At 48.4% G+C, this 20,600-nt stretch overlaps 1 protein-coding gene across 3 annotated transcripts in view; it reads right to left on the bottom strand.

Annotated features, from left to right (window-relative positions):
• CELF3 (CUGBP Elav-like family member 3) overlaps nt 1–10,318 on the bottom strand; it is an 85,507-nt gene extending 75,189 nt beyond the window's left edge. For 2 of the 3 annotated variants that reach the window (XR_014214258.1, XM_082202341.1), the window contains exon 1: nt 9,457–10,318. Coding sequence is in view for 2 of the 3 variants with exons in the window: in XM_082202341.1 (XP_082058467.1) it covers nt 9,457–9,601 (145 nt within the window). In the remaining variant the exon portion in view is untranslated. The remainder of the gene's footprint in view (nt 1–9,456) is intronic. The other variant, XM_082202340.1, reaches the window with a different exon arrangement.
• Nucleotides 10,319–20,600: the final 10,282 nt, after the last annotated feature.

The following is a 20,600-nucleotide window of genomic DNA, read 5'->3' as shown; positions in this document are numbered from 1 at the left end:
TACTGCAATGTGCTCTATGTGGGGCTACCTTTGAAGGTGACCTGCAATTAATCCAGAATGCAGCAGCTAGACTGGTGACTGGGAGCGGCCGCCGAGACCATATAACACTGGTCTTGAAAGACCTACATTGGCTCCCAGTACGTATCCGAGCACAATTCAAAGTGTTGGGGTTGACCTTTAAAGCCCTAAATGGCCTCGGTCCAGTATACCTGAAGGAGCGTTTCCACCCCCATTGTTCTACCCGGACACTACCCGGCCATCCAGCCTCTGCTTAAAAACCTCCATGGAAGGAGAGTCCGCCACCTCCTGAGGGAGACAGTTCCACTGCCGAACAGCTCCTACTACCAGGAAGTTCTTGATGTTTAGTTGAAACCTCCTCTTTTGTAATTTGAAACCATTGATTTGGGTCCCAGAGCATGAGAAAACATCTTCCATGCGAGAGATATTTGGAGATGGCCAACATCTCTTCTCAGTTTCCTCTTTTCCACACTAATCATACCGCAGGGCCCTAGTCTCTTGTGTCAACTGGTGGTCGGTGCCCATGGAGACTGGTGGAGTGGAAGACAGGGAGACCCACAGTGGGCGGAGCCAGAGCCAACAAGACCCACAGTGGGCGGAGCCAGAGCCAACGATGGGCGGATCCAACTGATTCTCCATTGTACCCCAACCTCCTCCCTTCTACTAGGACAAAATTGAAGCTCAGGGCTAGGAAGATGACAGGGAGAGCCAAACCACAGGCTGGTTGAAAGTCCGAAGGCAGGGAGACCTACTGGTCTTGTCCGATCACAAAATGCCGAAATCTACAGCAAACAACTCCAGGTTCCAGGCAGGGAGATAGGACAGCAGGGGTCTGGCAGCTTATTCCACCCTATCTTTATATAACTTTTTAAACAATTCAAGGGTCAAAGTCGGCCTCTTTTTCCAGGAGGATTTGGATAGCTGTCGTTGGAGTGCTGAGATAAATCAACTGTTCCTCATAAGGCTGAGTTTCCAGACCCTTGATCATTTTGGTCACCCTCCTCTGCACACATTCCAGCTTGTCAATATCCTTCTTAAATTGTGGCACTCAGAACTGGACACAGATTCCAGGTGTGGCCTGACCAAGGCAGAAGAGAGTGACACTGATCTGACACTGTACTTCTGTTTATGTAGCCAAGAATAGCATTAGCTTGTTGGGGTTTTGGGGGGAGGGTTTTGGGGTTTTTTTGCAGAGCAGCGCTCCCAAACTTCTAATCAGATTCCATTTTCTGGCAGAGGGTCCAGGCTAGGTCTTTGGGAACATTGTTTTGGGTCTTTTTCTTTTTTCAATCAAGTGGTACATAAATCTTAAGAAATAAGTAAAACAAATAGTTCACAAAACCCTAAGCAACTTGGTTCTAAAGTTACTAGGGGGCTGCCTGATTCTACCTCAATCACCAAGATCATCTGATGGGCCACCTCTGGTGGTTCTCCCCAGGCCCCAGGGCTTCAGCTGGCCTTAGGACCCTAACCATTAGGTCCAGTTGTGACCGACTCTGGGGTTGCGGCACTCATCTCTCTTTACTGGCCGAGGGAGCCGGCGTACAACTTCCGGGTCATGTGGCCAGCAGGACTAAGCCAATTCTGGCGAACCAGAGCAGCGCACGGAAACACCGTTTACCTTCCCGCCAGAGTGGTACCTATTTATCTACTTTCACTTTGACGTGCTTTCGAACTGCTAGGTTGGCAGGAGCAGGGACCGAGCAACGGGAGCTCACCCCGTCGAGGGGATTCGAACCGCCGACCTTCTGATCAGCAAGTCCTAGGCTCTGTGGTTTAGACCACAGCGCCACTCGCGTCCCTTTCAGCTGGCCTTAACTGACCCTTCAATGCAGCGGGCTCTGCCCTGTGGAACTCCCTGCCTCTAGCGGTTCAGATGGAACCACCCCGATTTCTTTCAGGTGTCTTTCGAAAACTGAATGCTGCCTAGAAAAGGCCTTCATAAGACGAGCTTCTCTTTTCCACCATCCACCGAGGTTCTATTGATGTTTCCCAATAATTTTTTACAGATATTTATAAATGTGGCGTTTTCGACATGTTGTAAGCCGCCTTGAAAAAGTGGATTATAAATTGGCAAATAAACGAACGAATAAAATGCTTGTGCCGGAACAGGCAATGGGGGCAGGATACTTTTGGCTTCCCAGAAGGATCCAGCTGTGCGTTGCAACGGAAACAGTGTGTTGGGTCTAAATGGGCCTCCCTTGGGCTTGATCCATCAGGGGTCCGTGAAACTCTCCCAGGCCACGCCGTCTGAGCAAAGACAGATGGGGGTAAGGCCTGTCTATCTTCAAGCCCATCTACCTGTCTCTCCTTTCCTTGTTTGCTTAGTTAGTTAATATGCTCCTACATTATAATGAGCCATTCCCGTTGGGGCAATTAAGAGATTAAATTTGGCAGCTGTTCCTGTTCGCTCTGATTTGGCAATTTCCGTATCCCTCCCTCACCCCCAGCCCCAAATTGGGGGTTGAGCGGAACCAGCTATCACAGCTGCCCTGGGCAAAATTAATTTCATATCTATCCCCCCCCCAAAGCCCCTCTTCCTCAGATCTTGCTGTACCAAACTCAACCTAAGCAACAAAGAGCAGCAGAGTTGAATTTTCTGCTCCGGTTTTATGGATTGAGAGAGAAATGGACTGCTTGGGGGGGGGGCAGGAGACCAGGCAGGAGAGCTCCCCCTGGCTTGGGAGTATTTGTCCTGAGAGGGGTGGGGTTCTTCTCCCCCTAAGTTTTCCTTACTAGCTAGGCACCCCTGAGATTCTGCTGCACACCCCCACACCACAAGTAACCACCTGAACTAGCGAAATAAAGGCCTCCTTCATCATTTCCCAAAGACCCTTCTCAAAGAGTTACCGTATTTTCCGCTCCATGACACACTTTTTTCCTCCTAAAAAGTAAGGGGAAATGTCTGTGCGTCTTATGGAGCAAATGCGTGGTCTCTGGAGCTGAATTGCCCAGGGGCGAAAAGCAGATCGTGCTTTTTTTTTTTTTTTTTTAGAAAGAAGGAAGTGGGTGTTGCAGGGAAGCAGCTGATCGGCAAGTGATCAGGGAGGGAGATAAGGGAGGCTAGAGATAAAGGAGGCTGCCTGGGAGGGGGGAGGTAAAAGCCCGTGGATCCTCAGGATTTTTGCATTGGGTCACCCCAAATTCACCATCAGATCACATAGCATGTCCATGGCTACAGCCTGCACCAAAAAAATCACGCATCCACTGTTTTGTGGGGCCGCAGTGGTGCAAAAATGTGGTTACAAAGCATGGATCCGCATGGATCCTCAGGATTTTTGCACTGGGTCACCCCAAATTCACCGTCAAATCACATATCATGTCTGTGGCCACAGAATGAACCACAAAAATCATACATCCACTCTTTCGTTCAGAATATTTTTTTTCTTGTTTTCCTCCTCTAAAAACTAGGTGCGTCTTATGGAGCGAAAAATGCGTATCTAAAAGCGTGCAATGTTGCACAGCTGGCTGTTGCCGATAGGAATTGTGGTCCAAAACACTTGGAGGGCTCCAGTGTAGCAAAGCTTGGCCTATCTTTCCTTTAAAAGAAAACCACCATCAGCTGTGCTTGAAGGAGGGTTTCCCTTTTTTTGGGGGGGGGTGTATACAGACAGACCGAGGAAATAAAAGCCCCACAATCATTCCAGATTTTATTTTTGATTTATCTCGGCACACGCTGTTCAAATCCTCCTGGAAAAGGAGGCTGACTTTGCCCCTTGAATTGCTTAAAATTTTGCAAGTTATATAACAGACAGGGTGGAATAAGTTGCCAGACCCCTGCTGTCCTATCTCCCTGCCTGGAACCTGGAGCTGTTTGCTGTTGATTTTGGCATTTTGTGATCGGACAAGACCGGTCGGTAGATCCTAAGCATTATGGAGGCTCCATGCCTTCGGACTTTCAAGCAGCCTCTGGTTTGGTCCTCCCTGTCATCTTCCTAGCCCTGAGCTTCAATTTTGTCCTAGTAGAACACAGCAGGGAGGAGGTTGGGGGCAATGGAGAATTCGTTGGCTCCGCCCATCGTTGGCTCTGACTCCACCCACTGTGGGTCTCCCTGTCTTCCACCCCGCTGGTCTCCATGGGCACCAACCACCAAAGATTAAGGGTGCAAGGCAGAAGGAGACCCTCGTGAGCGTGTTTACTCAGAAGCAAGCCTCTCAGGTCTTGGCGAAGCTCGCTTCAGAGTAAGCACGGTTTAGGAATGTCAACTGGGAGCACCATCCCACGCAGGTTGACTCAGAAAGGAGTCCCACTGCGTTCAACAGCGTTTGCTCCCAGGTAAGTGTAGAATGGATTTCAACCTCCCTGTGTGTCCCTGTATCATGGAAAGTGAGAGACTGTTCAGTTCTGGGTTATGTAAACAATAACTTGTTGGGTATCCTTCATCTCTGGCAATTAGGCTTTAGGAAATTGGTGAGCAAGGAAGAAGGCAAGCTCACTGCCAAAGCTGTGTGATTGTTACGTGGATATTATATAGGCATAGTAAAAGGTAAAGGGACCCCTGACCATTAGGTCCAGTCATGGCCGACTCTGGGGTTGCGGCGCTCATCTTGCTTTACTGGCCGAGGGAGCCGGCGTACAGCTTCCGGGTCATGTGGCCAGCATAACTAAGCTGCTTCTGGCGAACCAGAGCAATTCTGGCGAACCGTTTACCTTCCCGCTGGAGCAGTGCCTATTTATCTACTTGCACTTTGACGTGCTTTCAAACTGCTAGGTTGGCAGGAGCAGGGACCGAGCAACGGGAGCTCACCTCGTCGTGGGGATTCGAACCACCGACCTTCTGATCGGCAAGTCCTAGGCTCTGTGGTTTAACCCACAGCGCCACCCACGTCCCCATTTATATATAGACATACCAACTTCTTATTTCTATGCCAGGAGTGGGGAACTTTTCTGGACTGGCCATCAGACCAGATCTCTCTCTCCCCACCCCTGCCAGGCCAAATTTGACAGGTGGGTGGGACCAATCACCTGTCAATCACCTGACATCACTTCAACATCACTGTGCCCCGACATTTGGGACTTCAAAGCACAGCACAGGCTGTTTCAAAAGCACATTTGCAAGCAGCCCTTTGCTGCTCTTTAAACCTCGAAAACCCTAGTTATACTGAAAGGCAGGCTTCCTCAACCTCGGCCCTCTAGATGTTTTGAGACTACAATTCCCATCACCCCTGACCACTGGTCCTGCTCACTAGGGATCATAGGAGTTGTAGGCCAAAAACATCTAGAGGGCTGAGGTTGAAGAAGCCTGCCTAAGGGTCTTCTCCACCTGGTTTGATCCACCAGCTCCGCAGAAATCCTGTCAATTTAAAAGCCAAAGAGGTGTTCAGTTCTTTAGAATAGGATGGTGGTGGGTTAGGATCATTCTTGCTAGATGCAGGATGTGTGAAATGGAAACCTAACACCTTAGCACTCATGCGCTAAAGCAACGAGGTGCATTTGTTTTCCCATGGAGAGATTTCGCTTCTAAAGATTCCTTGGCGGGGTCAGGGGTGCTTGGACTCTGCTACAAACTCGCACCAGCTAATTATTATTATCCAGAATGCGGCAGCTAGACTGGGGACTGCGGGCAGCCGCCGAGACCACTTAACACCAGTCTTGAAAGACCTACATTGGCTACCGGTATGTTTCCGAGCACAATTCAAAGTGTTGGTGCTGACCTTGAAAGCCCTAAATGGTCTCGGCCCAGTATCCCTGAAGGAGTGTCTCCACCCCCATCGTTCTGCCCGGACACTGAGATCCAGCTCCGATGGCCTTCTGGCGGTTCCCTCGCTGCGAGAAGCCAAGTTACAGGGAACCAAGCAAGAGGGCCTTCTTGGTGGTGGCACCCGCCCTGTGGAATGCCCTCCCATCAGAGATAAACAACTACCTGACATTCAGAAGACACCTGAAGGCAGCCCTGTTTAGGGAAATTTTTAATGTGTGACATTTTAGTGTATTTTTGGTCTTTGTTGGAAGCTGCCCAGAGTGGCTGGGGAAGCCCAGCCAGATGGGTGGGTAAAAATAATAAATTAAAGGTAAAGGTACCCCTGACCATTAGGTCCAGTTGTGGCCGACTCTGGGGTTGTGACGCTCATCTCGCTTTACTGGCTGAGGGAGCCGGTGTACAGCTTCTGGGTCATGTGGCCAGCAGGACTAAGTCGCTTCTGGTGAACCACAGCAGCAAACCGAAACGCCGTTTACCTTCCCGCCAGAGCGGTACCTATTTATCTACTTGCACTGGTGTGCTTTCAAACTGCTAGGTTGGCAGGAGCAAGGACCGAGCAACGGGAGCTCACCCCGTCGCGGGGATTCAAACCGCCGACCTTCTGATCGGCAAGTCCTAGGCTCTGTGGTTTAACCCACAGCGCCACCCACGTCCCAATAAATTATTATTATTATTGATTACGTTTATTGCCCACCTTTCTCCAAAGAGCTCCAGGTTCTCCCTCTCCCTGTTTTACCCTCACAACAGCCCTGTGAGGGAGGTCAGGCTGAGAAACAGAGAATGGCCCCGATGTCTCACCCAGTGGCTGAATGGGGTTCTCGAATCCTAGCTTACCACCACAGCTGGCTCAAGGCATCCACAAATATGAAGAAAAAGTACTGGGGGAGGAAGGAGGGACCACAATTTGCGTGGGGCAGGGGCCAGGAACACAGAATGTTCCCAGGAAACTGAGGACTCATCCTGCCTCCATTGGCATAGCCATTGTGGCCAGCAGTCAATCATAGCCCTGTTCCTCTGATCATAAGCCTGATCCTCTGAGCAAGGGTAGCCATGTGGTACCCTTGCTAGACTACAAATCCCATCCTCCTTGCCTGTTGCTGCACTGGCTGCTGGGCGTGAGGGTCTGAGGACCCCTCTGAGAGGGCTGGTCAGATGTGGTGAGGGGAAAACAACCACACACTGATCCCAAATGGCTTCTCCTCAGAACACCCAACCTTTTCCCTCGTTCAGCTACAGAGAAACTGAGGCTACTCAAAGGAATTCTAAACGAAAAAATATATTCAAACTGCATCATATTGCAGATTTAGAATATGCTTGTGTTTTTCCAGACCTGGAGGTTTGTCCTCCACCCCCAAGCCTTGCATGCAAATCTGAGGGAATTGGTTCGTTAATTGATCTTATTTTATTGCCAGTGTTTTGCAACGCCCAACATCCAATACCACCAAACATAAAACTTTAACTCCTGCTCAAACATCCTGTTTATTATTATTATTTTTTTTGGGGGGGGGGATATCCCACGCCCTGCAACTTCCAACTTACTCAGGCTCTAGGCCTCAATCTCGACTCATTTCCCTTCTAACAAAGATTGCCAATTCCTTTTCCAGCCCTTGCTCCTCCGCCTTTAATAGCATCTCAATTTATTGGAACTTGGGGGTGGTGTGGCTGGGGGGGGGAGATATTTTTCATGGCACTGGAGATAAACATGGTCCCCTTGTAAACACTTGTCAGCTGAACCCTTGTCCGAGTCACGGAAGCACAGGCTGATCACAAAAAGCTGGCAACTTCCTTGTCTGCGCGAAACCTACCAAATACCATTTGCAATAAAACGAAGAGAAACAAACCAACCCAAGAGCCTCACACCTGGTTATTGTGTTCCCAGCTGGCCTGATGGGTGATCAGTTCTCTTTTCCTAGACTTCAAAGACAAGAGCAGCTTCAAATGGGCTCCGCAAATGTTACTTCTTTCTGTTATTGCCCCCTCTCCCAGCAGTTTACAAAGCCAAAACCATTTTTCATGGTGCCGCAAATACCTGCCAAACAACGTCCATTAATCAGGGTTTTGGATCAGCAAACCCAGACACATACTAGACGCCTCTATCGGTTGCCAAAATTTGGATGCTGACGAAATCTCAGAAATTAAGCGAAGCTGGACCTCAGGAATTTTTGCCACTTTAAAAAAGACCCCCAAAACCCCCCAAACCCCTTAATGTTCTTAATTATACTCCATTCCCTTACTTGTGTTCCTTCAGGGTGTACTGAGTGGATTTTGCTTGCTTTCTCTTCCCTCTGAATCAGCACCTGAGGCCAGAGCCGTGTTTACCAGTCGGCATCACAGGGAAAAATAATAATAATAATAATAATAATAATAATCTTATATTGCAACTTTCCCTGCCACTCACCTACAAAAGTTTGATGCATCTTGGAATGTGGTTTCAAACACAATTTAAACAAAACAATTTCAGAGGTGGCTACTCTCTTACACAGCTGAGAATAAAGGCCTGGGAAGGGGAGGCAGCGACAGTGAGGGGCAGTTTTGCTGGGGAATCTGGAGGGGGAATGATCTGGCAAAAATAATAAAAACCACCCAAGAAAGACGAAAGCTTTCTTGTTCTGGAAACCAAGAGGTCTCCCGAGTTCTGTTGGAACAGGCATGTTGAAACCTGGAAATCGTTCCAGGGGCTGCAATTGTGTCACCCAGCACTGAGCTTCAGCTAAAATCACACATTGTTTCCTCTTCAAGAAGGTGGTTTTAATTTCCTTTTTTTTAAAAAAAGAAAAGGCAAAACTTGATAAGCGATTAGGTTACAAAAATCCAGAAGCTCTGCCGTCACAGGTAAAAACAACAACCGTGGATTTATTTAGCGACACTTTAAGAGGAGAGGCATCACTGAAGCCCTTTCTGAAAGGGGGGGGCTGGACCCCTCCCTCTTTCCAACTCCAAAAGGAAAACATAAAAGAGGAAATGAACTGGAGAAAGGGTCTGAAATCTTTTGCCCCCCCCCCGCCTCTCTCTCTCTCTCTCTCTCTCACACACACACACACACAAATACACACACCCCAAGCTCAAAGTCAGTGGAAATCTGCTCAAAACACCCTGATCCCCGCTAAACGATTCCTGCTCCCCTTCTAAGTTAGGGTCCTCTGCTTCCGAACCTTACTCCACACGACTCCAAGAAATCAGAATCTAGATGCCCACCCTCCATCCTATTGACAGGCAAGTCTCTAACCCCATCCTGTGGGTGGTTAGACATCCAGGGTTCTATTCATGGTGGCCTTTTGCAGGGGGGGGGGAGGCGGGAGAAATCTACTGGCTCTCTACCTCCGGCCATCTGTTACCATCTCCCGCCCCCCTCCCTCTCCTCCTGGAAAAACCGCTTACCCTCAAATGCCTTGCTCTGACAGCCCCCACCCCCCCCCAAGCCTACAAACTCCGCGCGTAACGCTCGCCAGTGACCAGCCGGGCGGTGCTTTCGGAACGACGAATTTATCCTCTCGCTTAAAGCGTTTTTTTGTGCGCCCCCTCCTCCAACCGGGCAGTGCAATTCCAGGCGATACTTGGGGCTCAGAATTCTCCTTCTTCTTCTCTCTGCCCCCCCTCACTCCCCCAGTAATGTCCCCATCGGCTTTGTTGTTCTTCGCCCGCTCCTATTCCATCCCCACCGCTGCCACCAGCGCACCCGACGCGCGGCGGTACCCGGGGCGCAGCGCTTGGTCTCTGCGCGTAACGCGCGCCTTACCTTTATGCATGCCGGTGTATTTATCCTTAATGACTGTCAACTCGTAGATTTTGCCGAACTGCTCGAAGATAGGCTTAAGGTCCTTCTCCTCTAAATTCCGGGGGATTTGTCCAATGAAAAGTTTGATGGCGTCTGGTTCCTTCATTGGTTCAAAAAGGAGCAAGCTGGAGCGAGCCTCGAATTCAGAATGTTCACCAAAAAAAGGGGGGGGATAAAGGAAGGGGGGACCACGCCGGAACAAAACAAAGAAAAAAAGAAAAGGGAAAAAAAGAGCAGAAAATCCCAAACTGGACTTGGTCGCCTTCGTCGTGTGTGCGTGGAAACAAAGAGATCAAAAGCCGCCAGCAGTTTGGGAGACAAAATTTCCCTCCAATCTCGCTTTAATTGAACGGCATTTCCGTCTGCCTCGCTTCTCTCCCAAACCCTTCAATTATTATTATTTTCTTTTTTTAAAAAAAACAACGATGAGGAAGTGTGGTAGGGGGACGAGAAAGAGAGGGACAGAGAGATTTCCTTTCCTTTTTTTCCCCCACGGGTGCAAAAAAATACAATAAAATTCCTATTGAAAAGATAAAAATAAAATAACAATTCTTCTTTTAAAAATAATGCAAAGAGTTCTACGATTCGGCCTTATCCCAGGGTCGTGGGCAGCCCCCAGACCCTCATTCTAATTCTTCTGATCAAACAATTATAAAGCTTGCAAGCAGTTAATTAGTTTATTGATTAACTTTCCGTGGCGCGGTTGAGATTCTGGGGTTTCTTGTGATTTCCCCCCCTTCTCCTCCTCTTCCTCCTCCTTCTCCCCTCTCTTTTCTTCGCTTATTGATTCATTTTCGCACCCTGACGGCTCTTTCCCTCCCTCCCACCCCTTTAAAATTTCCTTCCTTCCCTCCCCCCCAGCCCCACCTCAAGAGCGCGATTTCGGCTGCTTTTTCAGGTTTGACGGTCCCTTCCTTTAATGGATCTTGAGCTCTGTTTCAAATCTTTTTCTTTACCAACAAAACCTCCAGCAGCACACACAGCCCTGGCGGCCCCTCCTCCTCGCCCCCCCCGACTAATAATCATGTCAGAGTTAGGGACCGCCAACAAATTACCGGCTCAGGAGAGACGAGAGCAGCGCTCGGGCTGAGTGGGGAGCCAGGCAAACAATCCTTAAACCCTGAGAAAGGAGCCCTTTACCTGCTTTCAAAGAGTGACCTGGAAACTTTGCACACCCACCTGGGGGCAAATAACGCCTCCCTCCCAGGACCCACCTTATTTCTGCGGGATACTGGGGTGGGATATTGCTTAGGGGCTGATTTAATTTTGGAGATGTTCATTCTCCTGTTAATAGATACTCATTTGTTGCATCTTAATTTTCAGATCTTTGGTAATAACCTTTATTGGGATTTTTATTAAAGTGATTTTTATTAGAGTGCCTGGCATGCTCTGGTCCATGGAGTCACGAAGAGTCAGACGCGACTAAACGACTAAACAACAACAACGTTAAAGGGATGCAAAACAGGACCAAGAACAATGCAATAAATAAATAAACATAATAATCTCCCTGCTCTGCTGGTCTCTTTTGGTCTCCATCCTAATCCTATCATGTTTCACTGTGTTTTTAGATTTTATTATGACTCACGTGGGGGTTGTTTAATTTCCCTGTGCATATTTTGGTACACTTTTTATTTACTGCTTATGTCTACTTTTGTTACACTTTTGTAATTACGTAAATCTTCTCATGTTGCAAGCTGCCTTTTCAAGCGGCCCCCTGGTGTCATAATGATTGACAGGTGGGTGGCCCCATCCAGGCGGAAGGCTGATGGGGTAAAGAACTGGCTGGATCCAGTTCCCAACCCCTCCGTCAAAACATGGACAGAATAAAAAACCAGGCAATCAAACCATTCAATTTAAACAACAACTCAATGGTTCAGATGGAGAGATCAAGGGAAAGACGTCTGTGAAGCCACTGGTGACCCAAAATGGCCCTCTTGATACATCTTGCAGTCGTGAAATCCACAAGTTATTTTTATGCCTCGTATATATGACACAGGACTTCCCCGTCTAATTCGCTCCCTGTAGTCATAAGAACCAAGGAAGGGTTTTCTGGGTCAGGCCAGTGGCCTGCCTAGTCCATTCTCAGAGTAGCCACCCGGATCCTTGCAGGATACCCACAATCAGGATTCGAACACAAGAGCCCTAGGCAACCTAAGGCCCAGGGTCGTTATGCGGCCAAATCGCCTTCTCAGTCCGGCCCACTGACGGTCTGGGAATCAATATCTTTTTACATGAGTAGAATGTTTCCTTTTATTTAAAATGCATCTCTGGGTTATTTGTGGGGCCTGCCTGGTGTTTTCACATGAGTAGAATGTGTGCTTTTATTTAAAATGCATCTCTAATAATATTAAGTTTTATTTATACCCTGCCCTCCCCAGCCAAGACCGGCCTCAGGGCGGCAAACAACCAATAAAAAACAAGTTGATTGAAATGCAACTTAAAAAACAAGATTAAAATACAACATTAAAACATTCGGATGCAGCTTCATCACAGGAGGAGAAAGGAAAAAGAAAGAGGGGGAGGGAATCAAATTGACTCCAAGCCAAAGGCCAGGCAGAACAACTCTGCCTTACAGGCCCTGCGGAAAGAAATCAGATCCTGCAGGGCCCTGGTCTCATGAGACAGAGCGTTCCACCAGGCCGGAGCCACTGTTGAAAAGGCCCTGGCTCTGGATGAGGCTAATATAACTTCCTTCTCTGGTTACAAATAGGTAGCCGTGTTGGTCTGCCATAGTCAAAATAAAAGAATTCCTTCCAGTAGCACCTTAAAGACCAACTAAGTTAGTTCTTGGCATGAGCTTTCGTGTGCATGCACACTTCTGAAGTGTGCATGCACACGAAAGCTCATACCAAGAACTAACTTAGTTGGTCTTTAAGGTGCTACTGGAAGGAATTTTTTTATTCCTTCTCTGGATTATTTGTGGGGCATAGGAATTCGTTCTCTCCCCCCTCCAAAAAAAAAAATAGTCTGGCCCCACACATGGTCTGAGGGATGGTGGACCGGCCCATGGCTGAAAAAGGTTGCTGACCTATGCCCTACACAAATACAGAGTGGAGTCCCTAAGACGGTTGAATATCGTCTTGCACTGGAAACTCCTGCAGCCAAGTTGGTGCCGAATGTATAGCTTTGCCTTCCTTCGGACCACACTGGTGAGACTGGCGGGTGTCTTCTCATCTGGGCAGCCCAGGATCTCTATGCACTCTGCCCAGGCTTGCACCCCCAGAGGGGTCACTTGTCCCTCAAGACAGATGGATGGCAAAAACTATTGGCTCTGACCATGGTGCCAGAGCGTAGTCGTTGTGGCTAGTAGCATTCACTGGCCATGAATTTGTGCAATCTTATTTGAAAGCCATCTAAGCTAGCCGCCCCAGAAAGCCAAAGATTGGAAACACATCACTTGATGTTTTGGGGAACTTCCTGAAGATGTTCCAGGATGCTTTCCCCATTTTTATTTTATTTGAAAAATGGGAAATCTCAAAAAAGAGCTGTTTTTCTTCCCCTCTCCGGCTTATAGAAAGGGGCTGGATAACCCCCCTTTTGTCCTATAGAAAGATTGTCACAAATCTCCTCCGATAAGCAACAAGAATCTGACGCTAGGTTAATGAACCCAAAACTCTTTGGGTTGGTATCCAGCTAAACAATGTGCAGAGTAGACCCACCCTGAAATAACTGGATCGATGTTAGTCATGCCCATGGATGTCAGTGAGTTGTATGAAGTTATCATCAGAGTAGACCAACTGAAATTAATGAGCCTAAGTTAGCCTTGCCCATGAATTTCAATGGCTGTGCTCTGTGTAGGTCTAGCACGGGATACAATCCTTTGTTATTGCAGCATAGGTGAACAAGGGATAACGTCTGTCATTCAAATATGTCAAGGGAGCCCAAAATGCATGCATCCAATCCAGCTCAGGAATGCTAATTACTCTTGCTCATGGGATGAGCAAAGGAGTGATTAAAATCAGGGTTTCATTGGGGACAGCCTGGGCCCAGAACTTATTTTCAGTGCTGATGTTTAAACTGGAAATTGGCAGGTATTTAGCTGGCTGAGGGGGTGGCGGGCATCAAGTTGGGGATGGACTGGTCCAGGAGGACAGATATAAATACAGTTACACACACACACACACACACACACACACACACACACACACACACACCACAGTGAACACACACATGCCCATCAGATCTACTAAGCACAGCTCACCCTAACAGCCCTTAGTGAAAAATTAATTGGCTTACGCAAAGGTTTTAAAACCTTAAGAATACCAGAAGGGGCCTGGCTGCTGGATGAGGCCCAAAGGCACATCTAGTGCAGCACATTGTTCTCACAGTGGCCAGCCATGTGCCCCAGTGAGAAGCCCACAAGCGGGACCTGGGTGCGAAATCAGATCTCCCCATGAACCAGAATTCAGAAGCATTTAAGCCACTGGTTGTGGAGGCAACATGGCCAATAGCCACAGGTAGCCTATTCATCTGTTGATGTGCCTAATCCTGTTTTCAAACCATCCAGGTTGGTAGACCTTCCTAGGTTTAGACTATGCACTTTTTGAAGAGGTATCTCCATTGTAAGACAGCATCTTAAAAAGCAGAGGCATCACCTTGCCAACAAAGGTCCGTATAGTTCAAGCTCTGGTTTTCCCCGTAGTGATGTATGGAAGTGAGAGCTGGACCATAAAGAAGGCTGATCGCCGAAGAATGGATGCTTTTGAATTCTGGTGCTGGAGGAGACTCTTGAGAGTCCCATGGACTGCAAGAAGATCAAACCTCTCCATTCTGAAGGAAATCAGCCCTGAGTGCTCCCTGGAAGGACAGATCCTGAAGCTGAGACTCCAAAACATTGGCCACCTCATGAGAAGAGAAGACTCCCTGGAAAAGACCCTGATGTTGGGAAAGATGGAGGGCACAAGGAGAAGGGGACGACAGAGGACGAGATGCTTAGAAAGTGTTCTCGAAGCTACCAGCATGAGTTTGACCAAACTGCGGGACGCAGTGGAAGACAGGAGTGCCTGGCGTGCTCTGGTCCAGGGGGTCACAAAGAGGTGGAGACGACTAAACAACAACAACAACAACATCTCCCTTGTATGAGTCCTGTCTCTCCTAACATTGCTAAGAACATAAGAGGACAAGGAGAGACCACTGGATCAGGTCAAGGGCCCATCTGGGGCCGCATCCTGTTCTCACAGGGCCCCCTAAGTGCCTCTTCTGGGAAGCCTACAAGAATCTGAGTGCAAGAGCTCTCTCTCCTGTTGTGGCTTCCAGAAACAGGTATTGAAAAGCATGGCTCCTTCTTTGTTTGATGGCCCCGAATTCAAGTATCATAGAATCACAGAACTGTAGAGTTGGAAGGGACCCCAAGAGCATAGCTGTCAACTTTCCCCTTTTCTTGCGAGGAATCCTATTCAGAATAAGGGAATTTCCCTTTAAAAAGGGGGGAACATTGACAGCTATGCCCAAGAGTCATCTAGTCCAATTCCTGGATGGGCTAGAACCACCAACCTTCAACAGAGAGACACACTGACCCATTGCGTACTATGCGTACTGACCAGTACTATGAGCGAAGAGGAAAGCGTCTCCTCATTCAATTTCCCCAGTTTACAATTTGATGCAGAACAGATTTCCTGTATTCAAGCTCTTTCCCCCCCAGAATTTTTGGATGCTTTCGATAGGAAAACGTACACACAAAGCTTTAAAACATCTTCTTGATAAATGTCTCTGAGATTTGGCTCAGCTCTAACGCACGGCGCCTGGATGCTCTGCCCAAAATTTCAGACCATTTGGAGAACTGCATTTCATTAGCATTTAAAGAACACTCAGACCCTGGAGGCTGGTTCGTTAGGGTGAATGGGGCCGTGGCCTGCCAAACGCACGTCTGCTGTCTACCAGTCACCACCTGTATGCTTTCTTGCAACCCGTCCAGCGGGTGGTGACCTCGGCCGCCATCTTCCTCCTCCTTGATATCAGTGTTGCCCAATCAAATACACTGCAGGGGGAAAGAACCCACCGTAGAAATTCAGAACCAAATAGGTGAATCTGTGCATAGACGGTGCAGACTTGATCCACAATGTGATAGAAGAAAGTACTTTTTCACACAGCGTCTACTGTGGAACGCACTTCTGCACGAGACATTCATGGCCACCATCTTGGATGGCTTTAAATGAGGACTGGACAAATTCATGGAAGATAAGGCTATAGAGCCAGTGTGGGTAGTGGTGAGAGCTGGACTAGGACCCGGGAAAGAACAGGGTTCAAATCCACACTCGAATCCATGAAGATCACCGGGTGTGACTTTGGGCCAGTCCTTGCCTCTCAGCCTAACCTGCCTCACAGGATAAAAAAATACCTTGCAGTAGCACCTTAGAGACCAACTAAGTTTGTTATTGGTATGCAAAGGTCCGTATAGTTCAAGCTCTGGTTTTCCCAGTAGTGATGTATGGAAGTGAGAGCTGGACCATCAAGAAGGCTGATCGCCAAAGAATGGATGCTTTTGAATTCTGGTGCTGGAGGAGACTCTTGAGAGTCCCATGGACTGCAAGAAGATCAAACCTCTCCATTCTGAAGGAGATCAGCCCTGAGTGCTCACTGGAAGGACAGATCCTGAAGCTGAGGCTCCAAGACTTTGGCCACTTCATGAGAAGAGAAGACTCCCTGGAAAAGACCCTGATGTTGGGAAAGATGGAGAGCGCAAGGAGAAGGGGACGACAGAGAACGAGATGGTGGGACAGTGTTCTCGAAGCTACCAGCATGAGTTTGACCAAACTGCGGGAGGCAGTGGAAGACAGAAGTGCCTGGCGTGCTCTGGTCCAGGGGGTCACGAAGAGGCGGACATGACTAAACGACTAAACAACAACAACAACAAGGTGCAACTGGTGGGATTTTTTTTATTTTGTTTCAACTACGGCAGACCAACACGGCTACCTACCTGGAACGACCTCACAGGGTTGCTATGGAGAATAAATGAGAAATGTAAGAAGAGTTGGTTGGGTTAGGCTAATTGCCCATCTAGTCCAGCATCCCTGTTCTCTTTTTTTTTAAAATAAAATTTTTATTGGTTTTTCACAATTTTTATAAACACAAACAATACACAACATAAACAAACAAACACATAAACAAACATGTATAATTTCGAATCCTTTTTTCTTAAACCTTACTTCACCGACTTCCCCATACCTCCCCTTTCTGCATCCCAATTTCCAAATTTGTTTCAGCAAATCCTGCCCCTTGGTTTTATCAAATTTTCCCTTATTCTTTTCTTTTACTTAATCTTTTACAGCTGTAATCCCCTTTTTTTCTAAAACCTCCACATTTTAGCATTCATTAATTTTGCAATGTTTCTTAAGATAAATTTTAAATTTCTTCCAGTCTTCATCCGCCGTCTCTTTCCCCTGGTCTCGGATTCTGCCAGTCATTTCTGCCAGTCCCATATAGTCTATCACCTTCATCTGCCATTCTTCCAGGGTGGGTAGATCTTGTGTCTTCCAATACTTTGCAATGAGTATTCTTGCTGCTGTTGTAGCATACATAAAAAAAGTTCTGTCTTTCTTTGACACCAATTGGCCGACAATGCCCAAGAGAAAGGCTTCTGGTTTCTCAGGGAAAGTACATTTAAGTACCTTTTTCATTTCATTATATATCATTTCCCAGAAAGCCTTAATCCAGCATCCCTGTTCTCACACTGGCCAGGCAGATGCCCCCATGGGAAGCCCACCAGCAGAATTTGCGCACAGCAACACTTTCCTCTCTTGCCGTTTTCTGATATTTGGAACCACACAGCACTGCTCCCTGTGGCAGCGAGTTCAACTATGCTCTGTAGGCATACAACCATGTGCACCCCCTCAAGCCCCTTGAAGAAAAAGGTGGACTAGAAATAAAAATAATAATAAGTAAGTAATTTATTATTTGTACCCCGCCCATCTGGCTGGGTTTCCCCAGCCACTCTGGGCGGCTTCCAACAAAGACGAAAAATACATTAAAATGTCACGCATTACAAACTGCCTTCAGATGTCTTCTAAATGTCAGGTAGTTGTTTATCTCTTTGACATCTGGTGGGAGGGCGTTCCACAGGGCAGGCGCCACCACCGAGAAGGCCCTCTGTCGGGTTCCCTGTAGCTATGCTTCTCGCAGGGAGGGAACCGCCAAAAGGCCCTTGGCGCTGGACCTCAGTGTCTGGGCTGAACAATGGGGGTGGAGACGCTCCTTCAGGTATACTGGGCCAAGGCCATTTAGGGCTTTAAAGGTCAGCACCAACACTTTGAATTGTGCTCGGAAACGTACTGGGAGCCAATGTAGGTCTTTCTAGACTTGTGCTATATGGTCTCGGCGGCCGCTCCCAGTCCCCAGTCCGGCTGCCGCATTCTGGATTAGTTGTAGTTTCCGTGTCACCTTCAAAGGTAGCCCCACGAAGAGCGCATTGCAGTAGTCCAAGCGGGAGATAACCGGAGCATGCACCACTCTGGTGAGACAGTCCGCAGGCAGGTATATAATAAATGAGCTTCAACACAAGGCCCATTTTCCTTCAGTCCCTGGAGGAAGCCCGGACATGGACAGCCAGAAAGAGGGAGAAAGCGCGCCCCTCTCTGAGATTCTACCCCGCCCTGCATTCAACGCAACTGACTCGCCTGGAGTTTTCCTTTTCTGCCGGCTAGGAATTTGTTGAGCATCCCTAAGCCAGCCTCCCTCGCGCGCTGCCCCATTGTTCGGCTATGGCGCTGTCCTCGGTGCTGAAACACAGCTGGGCACATCACAATTGGAAGAAAGGCCTACCTTGGGGAGGTCGGGCAGGAAATGGACGGGGGGGGGGCTGGAGCAACCCACCCCCCTCTCGCTCGCCATGGATGGAGGGAGGGAGGGAGAGAAGAAAAAAGAGGGCCGGAGGGAGGGGGAGAAAAGGCTGTGCCAGCAGCCAAACCTCTACCCACCTCTTCTCTCTCATACGCATACGATTCTAGCCTACCCATTCGCACTGGCACGAGGCTTGGGGCGTAACCGGCCCCTGCGCTCCCCCTGGAACCTTCCCCCACCCCCCAGGATATATGTACAAAGAGAGTGCCTCTGAGCATATGCAGAGAGGCTCGCTTTCAAAAAGCAGCCAGCCTTGTTCCTCAGGGATCTGGAAGGGCTGGGAGAGAGCCCTGCCTTAAACCCAGGAGAGCTGCTGCCAAATGATGATAACAATAACAAAATAACAATAGCAATAACATCCCACCTTTCCCCCAGACAGGGTCTCAAGGCGGCTTGCACAGATGAAAGCATAGACAAAATAAAAAAATAATAATTATAAAGTAATTAAACTCTAGGAGAATTAGAACAATAAAAAAATCTACCCAAATACAGAATGAAAAGTTTCAGTTAGTGTTGACCATACATGGACCCCAATGGTGATGGGGATATACAGATACAAGAGAACCCAATATATTTTTGGTCTGGAGACATAAAACCAAAAGAGCTCCCTGTGGCTGTTTTGGGCCTCCCTGGGCATGGGGCCACAAAGAGAGTGAGAAGATCTCCTGCACAAAATGGATCAGGCTTAGGAAAAGATAAGCTAGATCAGAGGCCAACCAGATGGCTAGGAAAAGCTCACACTCAACCTGCCGCTGCTTTTCCTTCCTGGCAACCAGCATTCAAAGGTATACTGCTCTTGCCCGCATGGGATCCATTCAGCCCTCCTGGCTGTAATAGCCAAGGACAAATCTGTCTTCCTCCAGACGTTTGCTGAATCCCCTTTTAAAGCCACCTGAACTTCTTACTCTGTTCACAGAAGGTGGTGCAGGAGAATCTAGGTTGGCTGTGCTCTGGGGGTGGGGCAGGCTCCAGGGGGTCTCCTGGCCAGTTGGTGTCAATGATAACAATAATAAGTTTTATTTATACCCCGCCATCCCCGGCCGGAGCCGGGCTCAGGGCAGCTAACACCAATAAAATCACAGTAAAAACATAATAGGGGGGAAAGAGGGAGGGGAGGGGAAAAAACCAATTTAAAATACAGGTTAAAATGCAATTTAAAATGCAGCCTCATTTTAAAGTAGCTGATAAATCAAGACCGTAAGGGGAGGGAAACATAAGGGTCAGACTGAGTGTAAACCAAAGGACAGGTGGATCAGCTCTGTCTTGCAGGCTCTGCGGAAAGATGTCAAATCCGCAGGGCCCTGGTCTCTTGGGACAGAGCATTCCACCAGATCGGGGCCACTACTGAAAAGGCCCTGGCCCTAGTTGAGACCAATCTAACCTCCTTGAGGCTCGGGACCTCCAAAGTGTTGTTATTTGTGGACTTTAAGGTCCTCCGCGGGGCAGACCAGGAGAGGCGGTCCCTTAGGTACGTGGCTGCCCCCCAGATCTACTGCTTAATCTAGGCCGCTTCTGATGGCAGAAAACCAGTTTTACTTTCTATGCCATCTCTATGCACAACAGCACTTTTCACGCCATCGCAACCACAAGCCTGAGAACATCGTTGCAGGAGGTTGAGCTAGATAACCGCCTGGATTCCTTCCAATTCCATGGTTATATCCCAGGGGTCTGCAACCTTTAAGACAAAAAGAGCCACTTGGACCCGTTTCCGAAGAAAAAAACAACTGGGAGCCACAAAACTCGTCATTATAAAAATAACATTTTTGTCACTTTTTAATATTTCTTTGTTTGACCCCTCAGAATTACTCCTCCTCATAGAAATAAACGTTAAATTAACAATAAATAAACAGTGACCAGCGTACATGCCCCCTTTCAATGCAGTGACCAGCGTACATGCCCCCTTTCAATGCAGTGACCAGCGTACATGCCCCTTACAGTGTAGCGGGCGGGCGGGCAGGTGACGTCGGGACGGTGCGTGACTAACGCACGCACTGCCCCCATGCGACGTCACAGCCAGTGCAGCGCCCGCCACAGTGGGGAGTGTCGGGGCGCACAATGCGCCTCCTCCCCTCGCTAGTATCCACCCCGGAGCCACGGCAAAGGTGTAAAAGAGCCACATGCGGCTCCGGAGCCGCGGGTTGCAGACCCCTGTTATATCCCATTCCAGGCCAGCAGCCCTGCCAGCTCAGATTGACATGTCTAGCATCCTGATTCCTCACCGAGGCCAGATAGATGGCTGTAGTCTAGGGCAGCCCTCAAGCAGGGCAGAA

This window comes from Podarcis vaucheri (assembly GCF_965113315.1).
Source record: "Podarcis vaucheri genome assembly, chromosome: 16".
Classification (NCBI taxonomy): Eukaryota; Metazoa; Chordata; class Lepidosauria; order Squamata; family Lacertidae; genus Podarcis; species Podarcis vaucheri.
The sequence above is the reverse complement of the archived record's forward strand: the minus strand, read 5'-3'. Positions and strand labels throughout refer to the sequence as shown.